At 43.6% G+C, this 19,949-nt stretch overlaps 1 protein-coding gene across 1 annotated transcript in view; it reads right to left on the reverse strand.

Moving 5' to 3' along the window:
• The window catches only part of ULK4 (unc-51 like kinase 4), a 506,210-nt gene that overhangs the window by 239,120 nt on the left and 247,141 nt on the right, over positions 1–19,949 (reverse strand). The window contains exon 31 of the mRNA XM_060164074.1: positions 785–890. Coding sequence (XP_060020057.1) covers positions 785–890 — 106 coding nt within the window. The remainder of the gene's footprint in view (positions 1–784; positions 891–19,949) is intronic.

Below are 19,949 nucleotides of genomic sequence, written 5' to 3' on the forward strand. Positions count from 1 at the left end.
ATGACATTCTGGAAAAGGCAACACTAGGGAGACAATAAAAAGATCAGAGTTTGCGGAAGGCAGGGGTGTGAAGAGGCAGAGCACAGAGGATTTTTAGGGCAATGAAAGAAAAGACACCGTGTAATACTGTAATGATGGATATATGTCATACATTTGTCCAAACACATAGAATGTACAACACCAAGAGTGAACCCTATTGTAAACTAAGGACTTTGGGTGACTAGGATGTCAGTGCTGGTCTATCTTTAGTAAAGAACATACAACTTTGGTGAGTGATGTTGACAATGGCGCAGGGGTTTTATGGGAGATCTCTGTACCTCCCTCTCAGTTTGGTTTTAACCATAAAACTACTCTAAAAAAATGAAGTCCTTAAAAAGTTTTTCATTTTAATATTACAGATATGCATAAAGTGCAAAGTAAAGCCACCCTCAATTCATCCAGTCTCATTTTCCAAGGTGCTTTTGACCATATATGCTTTCATTTTGATAGGCACAAATAAGTCTAAATACTCTGCTTACACTCTACTTCTTGGTTTCTCATCTGTAAGGAGTTTGTATTGATTTTGTGCCATGAAGGACAATGAATTAACTCAGAGAATCTATCACAATCTAACGACACTTTCCATTTTTGCTGGTAATGTAGCATTATTTGTACACCTTTAAACATCTATTTTGATTGATCAACTTTAAATAGCACTTCTTGACTCTCTACTAGGTAAAATGAGGAAACTTACAAATAGGCAAAATTCAACACAATCAAAAGATGAAGTCTAAGAAGCATTTACCTTGTTCATAAAGGAGCTTCATATTCAGATCTTTGCAGGTGACCAGATTGTTGAGCAATGCAACCACACTTTGCATGGTGTTACCCAGAATGTTCGCCTGATGTTCCTGCAACAGACCACCATTCCATCAGAACAGTACAGAAATAGCATTACATCATAATAAAGACAAACGATCAAACGACCTCCATCCCTGCATTCTTTTACAAGGTTGAATGATTATCTTTCTGCACTTGGGTGAAGCACACCCCTCTGTGGCAAGGCCCCATCAGTGCGTTAGGTGAGCGGGAGGCAGTACGAATCGCTCAGTGTCAGCACTGCTGCATGCGGTCCCCTGCCCACGCACTGAGGGACAACCACATAGCCCTCTGTGCTTTCAAAGGGCACCAAAGGAGTCAGAGAGATCAGAGACCAAGTACGTGGAACTTAGGAAACCACATGAAAGTGATTTTGAGATCACAGAAGAAAAACTTCTGAAAGAAATAATTTCTGCAGTTTGGAGAGTAAACTGCTGTTCTCCTTCTTTAGTCTTACACATTGCTGGTTATGTCGGATATGACTTATTGCATCACTGCTTCAGTGTAATAAACTACACTTGGGACCTGAAAAAGTGAATTTTGCTTTCCCTAACGCTTTGCATCATACAGCAGGGAGTAACTTCGGCCTTCATTTCTCATTGTAAAGACACAAAAGACAACTTCTTTGTAACTTTTAAGGGATCTTAAAAATAACTTGGGGCTTCCCTGGTGGCGCAGTGGTTGAGAATCCACCTGCCAATGCAGGGGACATGGGTTCGAGCCCTGGTCCGGGAAGATCCCACATGCTGCGGAGCAACTAAGTCCGTGCACCACAACTACTGAGCCTGCGCTCTAGAGCCCGCGAGCCACAACTATTGAACCCGCATCCCGCAACTACTGAAGCCCCCATGCTTAGAGCCCGTGCTCCGCCAACAAGAGAAGCCACAGAAATGAGAAGCCCGTGCACCTCAATGAAGAGTAGCCCCCACTCGCCGCAACTAGAGAAAGCCCATGCACAGCAACGAAGACCCAACACAGCCAAAAATAAATTAATTAAAAAAAATAACTTGCTTTAGTTTTGTTTCCTATTCACTCTTCTGAATTTTTAAAAAATTAAACAACTAGCACTGATTGTGATTGAAACTATAAAATTTCAAATACTATAAAAATAAAGTCTTTAAGCTCCAGGACTAGGGGAGGCAAGCCAGCTGCACAGAGTATAGAAAGAATGGAGGCACTCGCTCTCAGGACTGTGCCAATGCAAGCACTTGCTGGAAGTGAGTGCTTCTAGGCGGCTAGCTTGTCCCACACTAGCCCTGGCCCCGCCCCTTGGTCACTCTGTTAATAACGAGTCCTATCCTAAAGAGTTATGGGTGTATCAATTTAGTAGACTCCATCCAGACCCTTTCCTATTCATTTTCTCCCTCTCTCTCTCTCTCTCTCACACACACACACACACACACACAGAATACATGGTTTGCTCTGTTATCTAAACATAAGTTATATCATATTTATTAAGTCACTCAACAAATAACTAATGAAGACCTATTATGTACCTGTTCTAGGCACTGTTCTAGGCACCTGAGAGAACAAAACAAGGTTCCCTGTCCTCATGGAAAGAGACAACAAACAACAGGCACAGGGACTTCCCTAGTGGTCAAGTGGTTAAGACTCTGTGTTCCCAAAGCAGTGGGCCCAGGTTCGATCTCTGGTCAGGGAACTAGATCCCGCGTGCCCCAACCAAAGATTCCGCATGCCACAAATAAGACCCGGAGCAGCCAAATAAATAAATAAATAAATACTAAAAAAAGAAGAAAAAAAAGCAGGCACAGTAAGTAAGTAAACTGGACTACGTGTTAGAAGATAACAAGTGCTATGGTAGAAAAAGAAAAGAGCAGAGCAGGAAAGGAGGGTTGGGAGTTCGGCAGTGAGGCTGTCCATCATTTTACATGGTGTTGTCAGGGTGGGACTCATCGAGAAGGTGTCATCTGAGTGGAAATTTTATTTTACTTTTTAAATGCTGAAGGATCTTAGAATTCTTTGGACTTAGTTTTAATAAAATTTTCTTTTGACATAATTTTAGATTTACAGAAGAGTTGCAAAGACAGTGTAGAGAGTTTCCATATACCCTTCACCCAGATGTTCCCTATGTTAACAGCATACCCAACCAAGGTACACTGATCAAAACTCAGAAATGGGACTTCCCTAGTGGTCCAGTGGTAAAGAATCTGCCTTCCATATTTCACAGACCAAGAACAAAATATTTCACAATTTGTATGGAAACACAAAAGACCCCGAATAGCCAAAGCAATCTTGAGACAGAAAAACGGAGCTGGAGGAATCAGGCTCCCGGACTTCAGACTATACAACAAAGCTATGGTAATCAAGACAGTATGGTACTGGCACAAAAAGAGACATATAGATCAACGGAACAGGATAGAAAGCCCAGAGATAAACCCATGCACATATGGTCACCTCATCTTTGATAAAGGAGGCAAGAATATAAAATGGAGAAAAGACAGCCTCTTCAATAAGTGGTGCTGGGAAAATTGGACAGCTACATGTAAAAGAATGAAATTAGGGCTTTGCTGGTGGCTCAGTGGTTGAGAGTCCACCTGCCCATGCAGGGGACACGGGTTAGTGCCCCAGTCTGGGAAGATCCCACATGCCGTGGAGCGGCTGGGCCCGTGAGCCATGGCCGCTGAGCCTGTGCGTCCAGAGCCTGTGCAATGGGAGAGTCCACAGCAGTGAGAGGCCCGCGTACCGCAAAAAAAAAAAAAAAAAAAAAAAAGAATGAAATTAGAACACTCCCTAACACCATACACAAAAATAAAGTCAAAACGGATTAAAGACCTAAATGTAAGGCCAAACACTATCAAACTCTTAGAGGAAAACATAGGCAGAACACTCTATGACATAAATCACAGCAAGATCCTTTTTGACCCACCTCCTAGAGAAATGGAAATAAAAACAAAAATAAACAAATGGGACCTAATGAAACGTAAAACCTTTTGCACAGCAAAGGAAACCATAAACAAGACAAAAAGACAAGCCTCAGAATGGTAGAAAATATTTGCAAATGAAGCAACCGACAAAGGATTAATCTCCAAAATTTACAAGCAGCTCATGCAGCTCAATAACAAAAAAACAAACAACCTAATCCAAAAATGGGCAGAAGACCTAAATAGACATCTCTCCAAAGAAGATATACAGATTGCCAACAAACACATGAAAGAATGCGCAACATCATTAATCATTAGAGAAATGCAAATCAAAACTACAATGCGATATCATCTCACAGCGGTCAGAATGGCCATCATCAAAAAATCTACAAACAATAAATGCTGGAGAGGGTGTGGAGAAAAGGGAACCCTCATACACTGTTGGTGGGAATGTAAATGGATACAGCCACTATGGAGAACAGTATGGAGGTTCCTTAAAAAACTAAAAATAGAACTACCATTTGAGCCAGCAATCCCACTACTGGGTATATACCCTGAGAAAGCGATAATTCAAAAAGAGTCATGTACCACAATGTTCACTGCAGCTCTATTTACAATAGCCAGAACATGGAAGCAACCTAAGTGCCCATCGACAGATGAATGGATAAAGAAGATGTGGCACATATATACAATGGAATATTACGCAGCCATAAAAAGAAACATAATTGAGTTATTTGTAGCGAGGTGGATGGACCTAGAGTCTGTCATACAGAGTGAAGTAAGTCAGAAAAAGAAAAACCAATACTGTATGCTAACACATATATACGGAATCTTAAAAAAAAAAAAAGGTCATGAAGAACCTAGGGGCAAGACGGGAATAAACATGCAGACCTACTAGAGAATGGACTTGAGGACACGGGGAGGGGAAAGGGTAAGCTGAGACAAAGTGAGAGAGTGGCATGGACATATATACACTACCAAATGTGAAATAGATAGCTAGCGGGAAGCAGTCGCATAGCATAGGGAAATCAGCTTGGTGCTTTGTGACCAGCTAGAAGGGTGGGATAGGGAGGGTGGGAGGGAGGGAGACGCAAGAGGGAAGAGATATGGGGATATATGTATAACTGATTCACTTTGTTATAAAGCAGAAACTAACACACCATTGTAAAGCAATTATACTCCAATAAAAACGTTAAAAAAAAAAAAAGAATCCGCCTTCCAATGCAGGGGACACAGGTTCAATCCCTGGTCAGGGAACTAAGATCCCACATGCCGCGGGGCAACTAAGCCCATGATCCACAACTGCTGAGCTCACGTGCCTCAAGTAGAGACCCTGCGTGCTGGAAAACTACAGAGCCTGCACGCTCTGGAACCTGCATGCCGCAACTAGGGAGAGAAAACCCGCATGCCACAACTAGAGAGCAGCCCGCGCACCACAACAAAAGAGCCCGCATGCCTCAACAAAGATCCCGTGTGCTGCAACTAAGACTTGACGCAGCCAAAAATAAATAAAATAAATAAATAATAAATAAATAAATCTTTAAAATAAGAAACAAAACTAGGGACTTAACACTGATACAAAACTAACAGTGGAACTACAGACTTTATTCAAATTTCATATTTTCCACTAGCATCCTTTTCTGTTCTGGGATCCAATCCAGGATCCCATATTGCATTTAGAATTAACTCATTTTTGCAATACATATTTACTAAGTGCCCACTGTTCTAGGTACTTGGCTTATGTCAGTGAATAGAAGAGACCAAAAAAAATTTTTTTTCACTAATTTTTTTTAAGAAACAGCCCTGCCCTTGCGGTTGCCCTGTGGAGTTTACCTTGAAGCAGAGGGGGAAGACAACATAGTAAATAATTCCATGGTATGTTAAAGATGATACACACTACAGGAGAAAACAGAACAGGGTAAAGTGGCTTGGGAGTGCCGCGGGGGAAGGCTGCAGTTTTAAACAAGGCATGTAAGGCATACCTCCTTCGGAAGGCAGCGCCTGAGCAGGTTTGGATTTACTCTTTATGCTGCCAGGTTCTGTTAGCTAGTTTGTTTTAGGGTAGTTGAATCAATGTTCTTCAATGTTATTGGCCTATGAGTGACATCCTCATCTGATTTTAGTATCAGTTTCACGCTAGCCTTGTCCATCCATTTTATTCCACAAATAACTTATTGTGCATCTATTTCTGGGTGATGTGGTAGAACTCACTAATAAGAGCAACTGGGCTCAGTGTATTTTTACCGGTAGATCTTTAAATATTTTTTTGAAAAACATCTTATACTCAGGAATGTACACACTGACACAATTTTATTTCCATTTTCCAAGAAAATCACCTATAATGTCCAAGTTTCCAAGCGTATTGTAATAGAACCGTACACAGCAGTCACCAGTCTTCACCTGTCTTCTCTGAACCGACTGACATCACCTTTTACCTGCCTCCTCCCTCTTTCTTGTTGGTCAGACTCACCAAAGCCTTGCCTATTTTATTGGTCTTTTCAAGGACCCAGCTTTCCGTTTTACTCAAGAATCTACATTTGTGACTTCGAGTTAGTCATTACAAATGTACACGATTTCCCACTTCCCCCTCCTACATATGCAGGAGGATGACACTTCCCTGCCCCCTCATAATTCGAGATGCCCATAACTGGACTTACTTTGGCCAACTAGACTCATCTGGGCAGACGCTTTAAGGGTCAGAGAGGGCTTCGCTGTCCTGTCTTTCCTCTGCCCTTAAGACCAGTGATGGTCTAGACGGTAGAGGCTCCAGTAGCCCAGGTCTCAGAATGAGGACGTGCAGCAGAGACACCAGGACTCCCCTGATGAACACACGGCTTCCAAAGCGCACCAAAATACCAACACGGCATCAGGCTCTGAAACTGCAGTTAACAGACTTGTACATCCCACCAACAGGAGCCACCTGATTTCATGAGTCTTACCATCTATATCTTTAATACAAGCCAAAAGGTCTGCTTTCCAAATACCACTGGCTGAAAATTTATATTCTTTAGAAACACAGGCTTAAGAGTGGATGTTGATGCTTGATGCTATTAGGCTGTGAGTTTCTCTGTTTTACCTTTACAGATAGATACACAAAAGGTCATTGAAAGTATAAGTGAGGGAGAGACATCAGACGAGCCTAAACAGAAGACTTACTAGCTGCGGGGCTGGCAGCCGGGCCCGGGGGACAGCCGAGCCCGTCAGCGCCACGCCGGCCATTCCCCGACATGCTGACAGTGCCTTGCATTGTGGTCACCATAAAATAACTCTCATTGGCATCCAAGCTTAATAAAAACACCTTCATTCTGCTCAAAAAGGGCAATCGATAGATACGGAGAAGCCAAACTGAACAGCCTCAACCATATAAAATTCACTGACACCAGCTTAAGAATATTAATGTGGAAGCAATGGGCTGCCACCAATTTCATCTAATTATTCTTACAGTTGGTTGGAAGGAAAGGGTGATTAATAAGCACGAAGATGACGTGACATGTTACTCATGATAAAGTAACTAACGATACACAGGAAACCTGTTCTTGTGAAGAATAAAGACACTAACAAATCTCTTCTTTTGGTCCCATTTGGTAAAATAACACATACCACTCCTGGTTCAAAGGCCAGTCTGTCGGCAAATATAGGTCAGTTTTACTGGAGATAAATCCATTGTTCCTTCCATATACATGTTTTTATGATTAAATGCACCTTTTCTGTGCTCTTGGCAGTATTTCTGGCTCATTGCAAAGCCAATACTTTGGTTTTTCCTTGTGCTCACAGAGCGACAGCCACCTGCTGATGTAGGCATTTCCCTTAAGTACAAAAGCCAAGTTTCCAAACCTCCGTTATCCCTGAACACTAAGAACCCAGGACCGTACCCCAGCCAACCAGGTCCTGAGACTCCTGGCCTGGAGTTTCCAGAATCACTGCAGAAGGAAGGGCTCTGCCAGCCCCACTACTCAATCCGCAGAGGGGCATAAAGGTACACTCTGTCAAAAGCCCCCACTAACCTTATCACTGGAAACACTCAGGGCACCATATTTGATGCAGAGAATAGAGACCAATAATCCTACAACCAGACTGGGAGGCATGATTCCTTTTCTATTCTAGCCATTATTCAAAACACTGTTGTGTTTTAGTTTCTTTGTTGTTGATTTTCAGACCATTCATAGACTGAACTTTGTTCTAAATAAAGTAGGAGCATTATTAAGATTATATTATAAAATTGTACTTACTTCCTCTTCCTTCTTGTAGGTATAAATGTTTATTACCTAGTATGAGGGAGGGAGACCATGGAACAGAGTCACTGTTCCTGCTCAAGATGACAACATGGTTCTCTAGGGGGAACCTAGACAGTTATTGCTGTGGCCTAGATCATAACTTCCCCCAGAAAGAATGCTAAAGACAGGCGAAGAGTAGTTGAGAAGGTATAAATGTGAATTAAGCAATACTTCTATTATTTTCTATCAAATTGAATTATTTCATTTCTCTTAGCAACTTTATTAAGATTTGTTCTTGCTGTTCACAACCATATTCATGGCCCACAGGGGATAAATTATGCTTTGAAAAACATCATATTTACTTTCAAAGTCAGAGTAGAGAATTATATGAAGGGAGAAACCACCAGGGTAAACATGTGGGACAAGGGTTCTTCCTGGGCCCCTGGAAGACTGATGTAAAGAGGAAAGGGAACCACAAATTTGATTCAAAGACCTTGGGTCAGAGCTGGAGGGAAGGGAAGATGCTGATTAAAGGCTGTGTCTTCATTAGATGCTCCTCTAAGACAACCCCTCTCCCTACAAAGTCTACCTGAGCCCCAGGGTGAAAGGACTGTAAGAGAAGCCTAGGTAAAATCCTGGTGTCTTTTTTTTTTTTTTCTTTAATCCCCATGGCTCACTAATAAAGAAAGGGGTCCACACCACTGGCACCCCAACACATGGAAGAAAAGTGGTGTGCGGAGAGAAGGAAGCTTTTAATGACCTGCAACAGGGTCTCTGGCACAGGGTCTGGGGCCCAGGCACCAGCACCTTCTGTGCTGATTGAAGCAGAGCTGCCACGTGGGCCCGAGCCAGGACAAGGCAGCACTGACAATATACTGATAAGGTACTATGTGCCATGGCCTCTACCCCAAGCATTCTATCTCATTTAATCCTCACCAAAATCCTGAAGTGACTACAGTTCTCCCCTCTTTACAGATAAGGACATTGAGGTTAGCGAGATGAAGTGTCACTTGCCCAGGATCACCCAGCTCCTCTATTGTGAAGCTGGGATCCAGTCTGTAGGATGGCAGGGGTCCCTAATCACCAAGCGACGTTGCCTGGTGACCACATTAATGGAGCAGGAGAGCGGAGGGTGGGGTGTCAGGGTCACCAGTCAGCACACCCCCGGTTAGCCAACATGACCTGAGGACCCACGGACCTAAAAGAATCCAGAGGCAGGGGTGGAAAGAGGCACAGACATACTGATTTGGGGCCGCTACTGTAATGTTGCCCTCCGTCTTCGGCTACAATGTGACCAGCCCTGTGTCACCACCACTGGGAACTCCTGGCTTCACCAGAGCCCTTAATACAGATCATTTGCTGTAAGACATGCAACCCGGGAAGCAAGATGTGGGTATTAGGCAACTAAGGAAAGGGAAGAATGGGCATACTACCCCCAAGGATGAAATCACATACTGGCCCCACAGTCAACAGCCACATGATTGAGACGCTCAGTGGCAGTGTAGGCTTGACGGGTGAGAAAGAAAGCCGAGCTCACAGGAGAAGCCATCACTGCTGTCCTACAAAGACACCCAAGGCGATCCTACTGCACTTTAAGATTATGACAAAAATCTTTAACTCCTTCATCCACAGCCCAATAAGCAAGGCTGACCTAATTTGTGTGCCCAACGCCACAGTGTACGGACATTTAACAAACAGGGCACTTGAGAGTTCTAATAAAACATAGCATTTGCCAGTAGAGATAATTAGAATGGAAGCCACAAAATTCTAGTGTTTGGCAACATAGATGAAACAACTTCATTAAAATGTACAGCTTCAGCAAATGAAAGGTAGGAGAGCACTGGACCCTGAAGAATCAGCCTTCTCGAAACTAATTGCTTCAGTGCTTGAAGAGGACAGCTCTGCAACACCAAGGGCACAGCAAGGAAACACCACTAAAAAACGATCAGCCTTCCCAAAGTGCTTTCACTGTAAACGGAGCATTATACTTGACGCTAATATCTGACGATGGAAACGGCACTAGAAGACTCCAGATGTCCAGATGAAAAAGTGGGGCTGGGGTCTGAACAGTCCAGGTAGGAGATACCTTTAACGATCAAAAATAATAATGAACTGTGGCAACTCTCTTCCGCCCTTGGTGTGGGTCGGGATTCAAAAGACAACACATTAGAAGACAAGAACCGATCCTACAAGGTTAGAGAGAGCACCGAGAGAACGAAAAGCAGAAGCACACACAAGTGATGCACACGTGACATCCACGATCTCTTAGAAATAAACACACAGCATATCCCATTCAACACACATTCACATTACCTTTCAGGGGGAAAAACTTACGTTGTTCTGCAAGCTGCCCCTGTACTGCACATGTACTTGCACTTGGTACAGATGTGCTGCCCCAGGACGTAGTGGGGTGTCCACTCACTCTCCTTTTCATACGTTCTCCTGCGTGCCCAGAATGCTAGAGATCTGGAGCCTGCAGAATCGAGCCTTCAGAGCACCCAAACCACATGAGTACATGCATGCAGAAGAGGACACTTTCATGTTATTGATTTTTCACAAGGCTGTCCCACAGGCAGCTCAAACTCAGTGGAATCTAAACTGAACTCAGCTCCTTTCCCCTCACACTTTCTCCTTTTCCATTTTCCAATTCAATGAACGACCCTCCAATCTGCCCAGCCACCCAGTCATAAATCTTGGAATCACCCGGGACTGCTGTCTCTAGTCTCATCTCCCACATCCAATCAGCCATGACAGTCCCGTGGTTCTCCCCGAGCCCCTCCTGAATCTGTCGTCTGCTCTCCAACCCCATTGCCACTGCCCTCTTTGGCCGGGGCCACCACCGTCTCCTAAAGGTATCTCTACCTCCGGCCTCACCGTTCTGACTGCTAACCAGCTTCCTCTTTCTAAAGTGGCAGAGATTAGGCTCCACTCTCAGGACTGACATCGGGGGCCGCGAGCCTGGGGAGTGAGTGTGTCGGAGTCTACAGTAGATCCAGGGTGGAGGGAGGCCACTGTTTCCCACAGTCCAGTTTGTGTCCAAAGTCCCAGTGGGATTCCAAGGCCTGAAAGGGGGAGAAGCCACAAGAACCAGGAGATGACAGAGCAAGGGCACTGGAGCTCCAAGGCTTTCAATCCCAGAGGAGCATTGCATTATGAGTTCGAAATAGTCTCAAGACTTATCGAGACAAATACTGACCCCTGGGGGTGAGAAACAGGGAAGGAAACAAACTGGATTAAACGGCAAGGGCACAGAGTGATTTAAAATGAATTCACTCATAAATATATATATGGGATTTCCTGGGAAGAAAGGCCAGGATGTAGGGGTCCAAAGTGGGACTGTTTGGGGTATGAGGAAATTGGTGCTGGGGTAACCGCTACTGGGCCTTTGCTCTACCAGCTGTGAAGAAGTTAACCAGCTCCTCTGCCCTGTGGTCGGGGTTTTGTGGGGCTGAGCAGGCTCTGAGGAGACTCCAAGGGCCTGGAAATGTTCTTCTCCAATCTGTAGCCAAAAACATATGATGCTCTCACCCTAAGGGCCTAGAGGTATAAAATTAAGTCCTTTCTTTTATTTAGATCTCCCTCCATCCTTCTGGTTAAACACACAAGAGAAAAGAGTTTCAAATTGTTTTTAAATTTGACTGACAAACATGGTAGAGCCCCTCTGGCAGCAAACACAAGTTATTATCAGCAGTACATTCCAGCCGGCGCGGAAGGGAGCCTGGCTCGGCCGGTGCCACCTGTCAATCAGTGTGCCAGCTCGGCTCCTGAAGCCCAGTCCTGTGCAACACCCACGGCAGGGCACTGTGGATGCCCTTCCGGCAGGTTAACTGTGTCACTTGGCTTCCCCAGCCGTGCCCTTTCACACTATTTAGGCTTCCAGCAGGAAGCTTCCGTCCTCTGGCTCCCAGCAGGGCCCTAGGCCTCACGGCAGGCGTAGCAGGCCCGAGCCAACACTATTCAGGAGGGAGAACCCTGGCCGTGGAGCCGAAGGGAAGCTGCCAGGACCAGTGTCCCCAGGGATGGACTGTACCCCTTTCATGTGTCTGCCTGGAGTGTTGAAAGACAGGCCACTCTGGCCCACAACACACTCTCTGAGCTAAATACAGGCCTGAAATAGCAGGGACAGATGAGAAAGAGAAAATACAAGTGTGCATCCAGACACAAAACCCCTCCTGCCTTCTCTTAGCATCCCTGCCAACGTGCAAAGTAAGAACAACAACAACAGAGATGTGGATGGAGATGTGGATGGACCTAGAGACAGTCATATAGAGTGAAGTATGTCAGAAAGAGAGAAACAAATATTGTATATTATTGTATATTATTATATATAGTATATTATTGTATTATTATATATATATAATTATATATATTATTTGTATATGAGACAGTCATACAGTGAAGTATGTCAGAAACAAATATTGTATATTATTATATAATTATATATATTGTATATTATATTATATATATGTATATATGTATATACATATATATGTATATTATTATATATTGTATATTATTATATTATTATATATAATATAATAATATATTATATATTATTATATATATTATTTGTATATAATATACAAATATTGTATATTATCTGTGGAATCTAGAAAAATGGTACAGATGAACCAGTTTGCAAGGCAGAAATAGAGACACAGATGTAGAGAACAAACGTATGGACACCAAGGAGGAGGGGGGGATGAATCAGGAGATTGGGATTAACATATATACACTAATATGTATAAAATAACTAATGAGATCCTGCTGTATAGCACAGGGAACTCTACTTCACTGTACAGTAGCAACTAACACAACATTGTGGAACAGCTATACCCGAATTAAAAAAAAAAAGAAAAGGAAAAGAACAACAACAACAATAAAAAAACAACATTAAAGGCTTGGCAAACTCATATTCCTTCTTAAAAATTCAGGCCAGATGTTGTCTGCTGAAGCTGGGGTGCGGGCAGGCACGAAGGCTGCCCTTCTCACGTTGGACGGCGTTTCCATCACCTTCCCGTGCTTGCCTTCATCACAGCACCTACCACATCCCTTAACTGTTGTTCATCGATTCCTCGGCCAGTGCCAAGCCCCTTCAGGGAAAAATCAGGACTTTTAGCCGGGTCTCCAGAGCCTAGGTGCAGTGCCCAGTATGCAGTGGCCTCTGGTAAAATAAGGAAACGCTCAATGTCGCTTATACGAACACAGCTTGGGAAGGGATATACAGCTTGTGGGATGCTCTTTCGAGAAATGAACTTGTCAGCAACTAGAAACTGCCTTCAATGAAGCAATCAGTAAATATTTATGGAGCGCCTAAAGTTTGCTATTTAAGGGTATGAAACAGAACTACAAAAGGATAAAAAAAAAAGACTTTTCTCAAAACGTTTTCAACCAGTATCTATTTACATCTGAATAATGTTTGCAATAAGTGATGCATTCAGATATTTTGACTTAAAATGAAACACATAAAATCTCTCACCTGCTACATATTTGTCAAGTACTCATGAAGCACTTGAATCAGCATGGAAAATGTACACTCTAAAATTCTGAAAGACGCTGACAGTTTTAATGGGACCCTCCGTTAAAGATAACTGCTCACAAATATAAAGAAGTGTCCTATTCTAAAGAAAGAAAATATTACAGAAGGCAAAAATGAATGAAAAGATCAATACACAGAATTAGCACAAGACAGCTTTCAATTACAGCTATCGTGACTGTGGGAGTTGGCAGTTTTTGCAGTGGGAGTTCCCCAGGCGTTGGTACTCATGGTTCCAGTCCCAAAGCAGAACCAGTAAAACCTGCAGGAAAAAGATATTACCGGGAAACGACTGGAAGTTTACTTAAACCTAGGGTTGCAAGGCACATAAAGAAATGGTGCAGTAAGTGAAAAAAAAACTGGGCTGAAAAAAACATAAGAGCTCCTTGGCCTGCCCCAAAACAGCTGGCAAGCCTGGAGCAAAGCAAGAATCATACTACCAGACTTTGGAAGAACTGGAGAGGACTTTCTATGTCAATCATTTGATTTTAAAAATAAAGAAATCAAAGCCCTGAGAAGGGAACATAAGGAATAGGGCCAGGACTTCAACTCAGAAGTGCATCTTCCTTTTCCATTACCTCACTTTGCCCTCACGATTCTAAAATTCACATCAGGGAATGGATAAAGAAGATGTGGTACAGATACACAATGAAATACTACGCAGCCATAAAAAAGGATGAATAATGCCATCTGCAGCAACATGGATGCAACTAGAGATGATCATACTAAGTGAAGTAAGTCAGAAAGAGAAAGACAAATACCATATGATGTCACTTATATGCAGAACCTAATATATGACACAAATGAAACTATCTACGAAACAAAGAGAATCACAGATATAGAGGCAGACTCGTGGTTGCCAAGGTGGAGTAGGGGGGTGGGGGAGGGATGGATTGGGAGTTTGGGATTAGCAGGCGCAAACTATTATATACAGAATGGATAAACTAGGTCCTACTGTAAAGCACAGGGAACTATATTTAATATCCTGTGATAAACCATAATGGAAAAGAATATGGAAAACAATGTATATACATGTATAACTGAATCACTTTGCTGTACAGCAGAAATTAACAAAACACTGTAAATTAGCTATACTTCAATAAAAAAATAAATAACGATCATATCGAGGTATGCAGAGTCAAGGAGGTAACTTTAAAGATGGATACAAATTTTGTGCACACTGGAGTAGTGCTTTAAGTATTGCTCCCCAGGGCTGCAGACTCATTTGTCCTTAGCATCTTCTTTGATAGGTCAGCTCTTATCCCTGAACAGGTAGGTGAGATAGCGTTGGGGAAATGGGAAAACCTCAACATAATGCCTACTGACCCCCATGCCTGGGAAGCACATACTTTCTGGAGCTGACAGGATTTTTTCAACCAGTTTTTGTTGCAGAGGGTTATCTCTAAAGAGGTGATAGGAGAGCCTAGCCATCTCATAGAAATGTTAAACAAGGAGCACCTTTTCCCAATAAATGATTCTGAGCAGGTAACAAATCAGACATCAGGGGAACTGCAAACACATATATGTGATGTTTAAAAATCAGCAGCATCTAAGGCAGCCCAGATCTCTGTCACTCTCCCTAAAATTTGCTGCACTTGGTATTTTATGCATGATCACACTTTTGTTCTCAATCTCCATAATGGAGGGCAGTTTTCCTTTTCTTAGACTCTACTTAGATAATAACAGTTATATTTGTTGGAACGTTCGATAAGCTCATTTTTGGCCACACGACGATAAAAACTATAACATCTTGGAAAACAAACTGGCTGCAATGTGATAAAATCATCTCAGGAATTTTTCATTTCCTAGATGATATTTTGTGTTCTTACTAGTATTTAAAAAATTAAATGGAATTGGAAGATTCCCTAGATATAAGCATAAACTGGTCAATGTTAATGTGGTTCATGCTGGACAACCACAGGGGGGATCAAGGTGTATTTTGCTGGGAAAAGGTTTGAGAAAAAGGATCAATAAACCTGCAGGGCATGGGCTGGGCAAACAAGAAGAGTCACGAGACTGACCAACTTGACCATGGGAGAAAGTGACCATATACTTGCCAGGGTCCATTTCTGAAGTTGAAAAGGGAAATGACAGTTTAAATTAATTTCTTATGCCAAACGAGGCAGTATGTCTAAGAGCCTTGAGACATCAGTTGACCCTCCCCTTTAATATCTATTCTGGGACAAACACCCTTGGCAGCCTTGGCTATAGGTTAGGCATCCAAGACTCATCTATGGAGTGCCCATTTGGTCGCGGCACTGTTTCTGCATGAAACCAGCAGTCCCACCAGTTCCTGAAAAGTCCCTTGAGCTCAGGAATGAGCAAGTGAGGAGGAGGGAAAAGGGAAAGCTATGGTGTTTTCATATTTTTAACTCCTGTATTTCAATAAATGAACTTCAGCTTGAAGAGCTTAGATGTCAAGTTGGCATCATTAAATTTTCCTCATGCAGGTCTGAGAGAAAACCAGAAATCAGAACGAGTGCTAAGAATAAGGGGAGGGAGGAAGGATGGAAGGGAGACAGACTACGGAGGGAGAAAGGATGGGAAGGAAGAAAAGAGGGTCAGAAGGATTTTCCCCAAGAGGAAAAGTCAGCCCAGTAGGGCTGAGCTCAGGGAATAACCTCCCGTCTGCAGGTGCTGAATCAAGAGGTCTCTGCATCCAAGGCAGCTGTTCACCTCCGTCTGGAACGAAAAATGAGGCAGAGACCTAGCACACATCCAGCCACTGGGTGCCTGCAAAGAAATGCTGACCAGTGTTTCAGAGGGAGGTGCACACAGACAGAGCTCTTGTTCCTACACGGTACCACTGTCTACTGTCAGCCCCCAGGGGACCCCTGCCATTCTCAACAGTCAGGGAGCAGAAAAGCAAGAGGAAGTGCTTTTTAAGTCTGGGCACTTTAACTGTTCTCTTTAACTCTGGGCACTTCCAGCTGTTTCTGGATTCGTGGAGCCCTCCTTTTGGGTTGCTTTCTTGCTACCACACTCTCACCTGTGAGTAGAGTGATGGTGTCAGAGCCCCTCCTGCATGTGAAATTTTTTTTTTTTACTTTACATTTATTTCTTTTTTGGCTGCCTTGGGTCTTCCTTGCTGCGCGCGGGCTTTCTCTAGTTGCAGTGAGTGGGGGCCTGCATGTGAATTTTGATGAGCTGCAAATGACTAGATGCCTGGTCCCCTCGGGCTGACTGGCTGGCCGGGAATCCTTCCTCCTGTTGGGGTGCATGATAATGAATGGTGACGGCTGTCATGAGCTTGTGTTGGTGTGGGGTGAACACAGAAGGGGTGTTGATCCCTAGGCGATTGCCCTGAGCTTCACAGGCATAAACAGCCCACTCCCGGAGGACTGGACTTTATCATTCGCCAGTCTTATTGGCTAAACTTAGAATCTCATCTCTCAGGGCACAAGTAGCAGGTTAAGCAAACCAATCAACCAACCAAAACCTGTTGAGGAAGCAGAAGAAATAATTCACGTAGCTCCAGTTCTGAAACGTTGCACGTCTCTGTGCTCTGAAGTTCAACAAAACATGCGGGTTCTGCTCCCACCAGGGATCTGCACTCCACCAAAGAGAAAGGCCGAGAGCAATGCCTCTAGGCCACATCGTCCAACTCATTGTCACCAGATCCAACATGGGCAGAGAAAGAGGCAAAACCTCGGGCAGCTGGAAACACGTTGTCTAAAGCCATACAGATGACAGGGAGACTTTCCCCTACAGCAACTCAGAGGGGCAGAGCGGCCAGATGCATCATTTTGCATCAGCTGCCTTATCCAGGTGCAGGGCTGCGAGCTCCACTGGAAGCAGTAGCAGGGGTCTTTTGTGGCTGCAGAAATGGGTGCCCAGAGAGAAACGATCTACTTGGAGACTCAAGCTAAGATCCTTTTCTTCCCTAACATCCTTTGATGCTATACCCGATGCTGTGTCTTTCCCAAATGAATCTCTGAATGAGAGGTTAAACAATGTCAAATTACATAACAATTTCTAAGCTTTGTGACTATAGTTAAACGAAACTGTTCTGCACAGTCTCAAATATTTATCTGTGGGTTGTGGCAAAGATCACTTAAAAATAAGTTTTAGCACTAGATTGGTATCCCCCCGTCTACCCCTCCACAGAATGCTCACTGATCAAACCCAAGAACAATATAAAGTCGTGATATAATGTGAGGAAAAAAGTCCTCAGAATCCTGCCTTTCTTCAGCCCCCTAGAAGAACCCCAAACAGCAGAATCTAGCTGAGTTACCATCAATGCCAACCTCACCACATAAATTTTGGAAGGGAGGGAGAAAAAGAGTATGTTTATGAATTACTGTCTGCTGAATCACAGGGTTTTATAACATAGAAAACAAACTGACTTGGACAGAATAAATGGATGGCAGCTAAGACCCCACACTAAAAAAGCAAAAAGGTCTTAGTGTGAAATTGCATAAATTTAAAAACACACAAACACATACACTTGCACAGACATACACAAAACTCTTTACAAAGTACTACATGAACAATTTGTTAATTATTCATCACTTTCAGTAGTCTGCCCAACTGATACCCTGCTGTATTACAGAAAATAGAGTATATAATTTTGAAGAAGGTAAAAAATGAAAAATCTCCTCTGCACACAAGTGAATGTCACTCCTTCAACAATCTGTACTGAAGAACAGCACATGCCAGGCCTGCTCTAGATCCTGATGAAGCGCCCCAAACCTGCCCCGAGATACCTGCCATTGGGGAGCTTCCCATCCAGTGGGTGGGCGGGGCAGACAGTCAGAACAGGCTAAGGGGCAGCACAGCGTGCCAATCAAGGCAAGCCCTACTCTAAGTATCCCAGGGAATGAGACCTTGGAGAACTGAGATGATGAAAGAAGATTTTAGGAAGGAGACGGGAACGGACCTGGGAAGGAACCTGGAGAGGTCTAGAACCTGAGGAAAAGCAGAGACCCTGCAACTTAGGAACATGCAGTTGAGAGACAGAAGACGTTCCAAGGGCACACTGAGGCCGGTTACTCTCAACACTTGGCTAAGACTTTTGGAACCCACACTAAATCCTGGTTTATAGTAAATGCCCAGGATATTAATTTCTTGGGGATTCAGTGGAGTTGAAAGCAAACTAGACATCCACTGTCACTATGACTCATGGATCTGAGTTACATCATCTCCGCACAGAGTGGGCAGGAGTGGCACCACGTCACCCTCGTGGTCAACTCCACAGGGGTCACTCCCTGCCAACCTCGCTCAGCTCACCTCTGAGCAGCCTTCATCACCTGGCCTCCACACCTCCCTTACTACTTTTCACTTGGCCCTGCGGGCCTCTGGGCACTGACTTCAGACTGAGCCTGAATGCACTAGGCTCTACCTCTCTGGCTGGAAAGGCCAGTTCTCACTCCTTAGTTACAGCAAACAGAGGGGGCAAAAACTTCTGGAGGTTTTTAAGGCGTATGGATTCTTAACTATCCTTCTACCATGAGTAGAAGGCTAACACTGATTCTGTTATTATCTACAAATATGATGTAGCTGTGGATATCCTTGAAGGCAAAGGGCTAACCAGAAGGATTCTTAGGAATTCTCAGAGCCTCTGCACTTTAGGGACAGTCATCAGTAAGTCTTAGTTCTCTTTTCAACTATAAAACCAAACTTCTTTTGTATGAAAGCTCTCAGATAACGATACATACGGCTTTCAAGAGATGAGGTCAGAGGGCTCTCCTGGTGGCGCAGTGGTTAAGAATCCGCCTGTCAATGCGGGGGACACAGATTCGAGCCCTGGTCCGGGAAGATCCCACATGTCGCAGAGCGACTAAGCCCGTGCGCTGCAACTACTGAGCCTGAGCTCTAGAGCCCACGAGCCACAAGTACTGAAGCCCGCATGCTCTAGGGTCCGCGTGCTGCACCTACTGAGCCCGCGTGCTGCAACTACTTAAGCCCACACACCTAGAGCCTGTGCTCCACAACAAGAAAAGCCACCGCAATGAGAAGCCCGCACACCACAACCAAGAGCAGCCCCTGCTCGCTGCAACTACAGAAAGCCCAGAGGCAGCAACGAAGGCCCAATGCAGCCAAAAAAAACCAAAAACAAAAAACAAAAACATAACCACACATGGTGATTATGCCTAAAAAAATTTTTAAAAAAAAGAGAGAGATGAGGTTAGATGGAGGATATACGATACTCTGGATGTGAGATGCTAATATCAAATAGCAAAAATGAAAGAACAGCATATTACTGGCTATTTTTGTTTTTTAATGGAACTCACGGCTTCTATGTGCTCCCCAGAAATGCCTCAGACTTGTGCTGTGGCTGGAAGCCTAAATGAGGTTTCAGAAAAGATAATGGAGCTTTAATGGTGGAAACAGTAAGAAAATTAAATCTAATCATGTTCCATTAAGCATACTCCTAGCTCCCACTTTTACTGAATTATTTTATTATGATTTTACCTCTGTCTATTGAAACAACCTTTTACAGCAATTTGAGTTGCAAGC

This window comes from Lagenorhynchus albirostris, chromosome 10 (genome assembly GCF_949774975.1).
Source record: "Lagenorhynchus albirostris chromosome 10, mLagAlb1.1, whole genome shotgun sequence".
Taxonomy (NCBI): Eukaryota; Metazoa; Chordata; class Mammalia; order Artiodactyla; family Delphinidae; genus Lagenorhynchus; species Lagenorhynchus albirostris.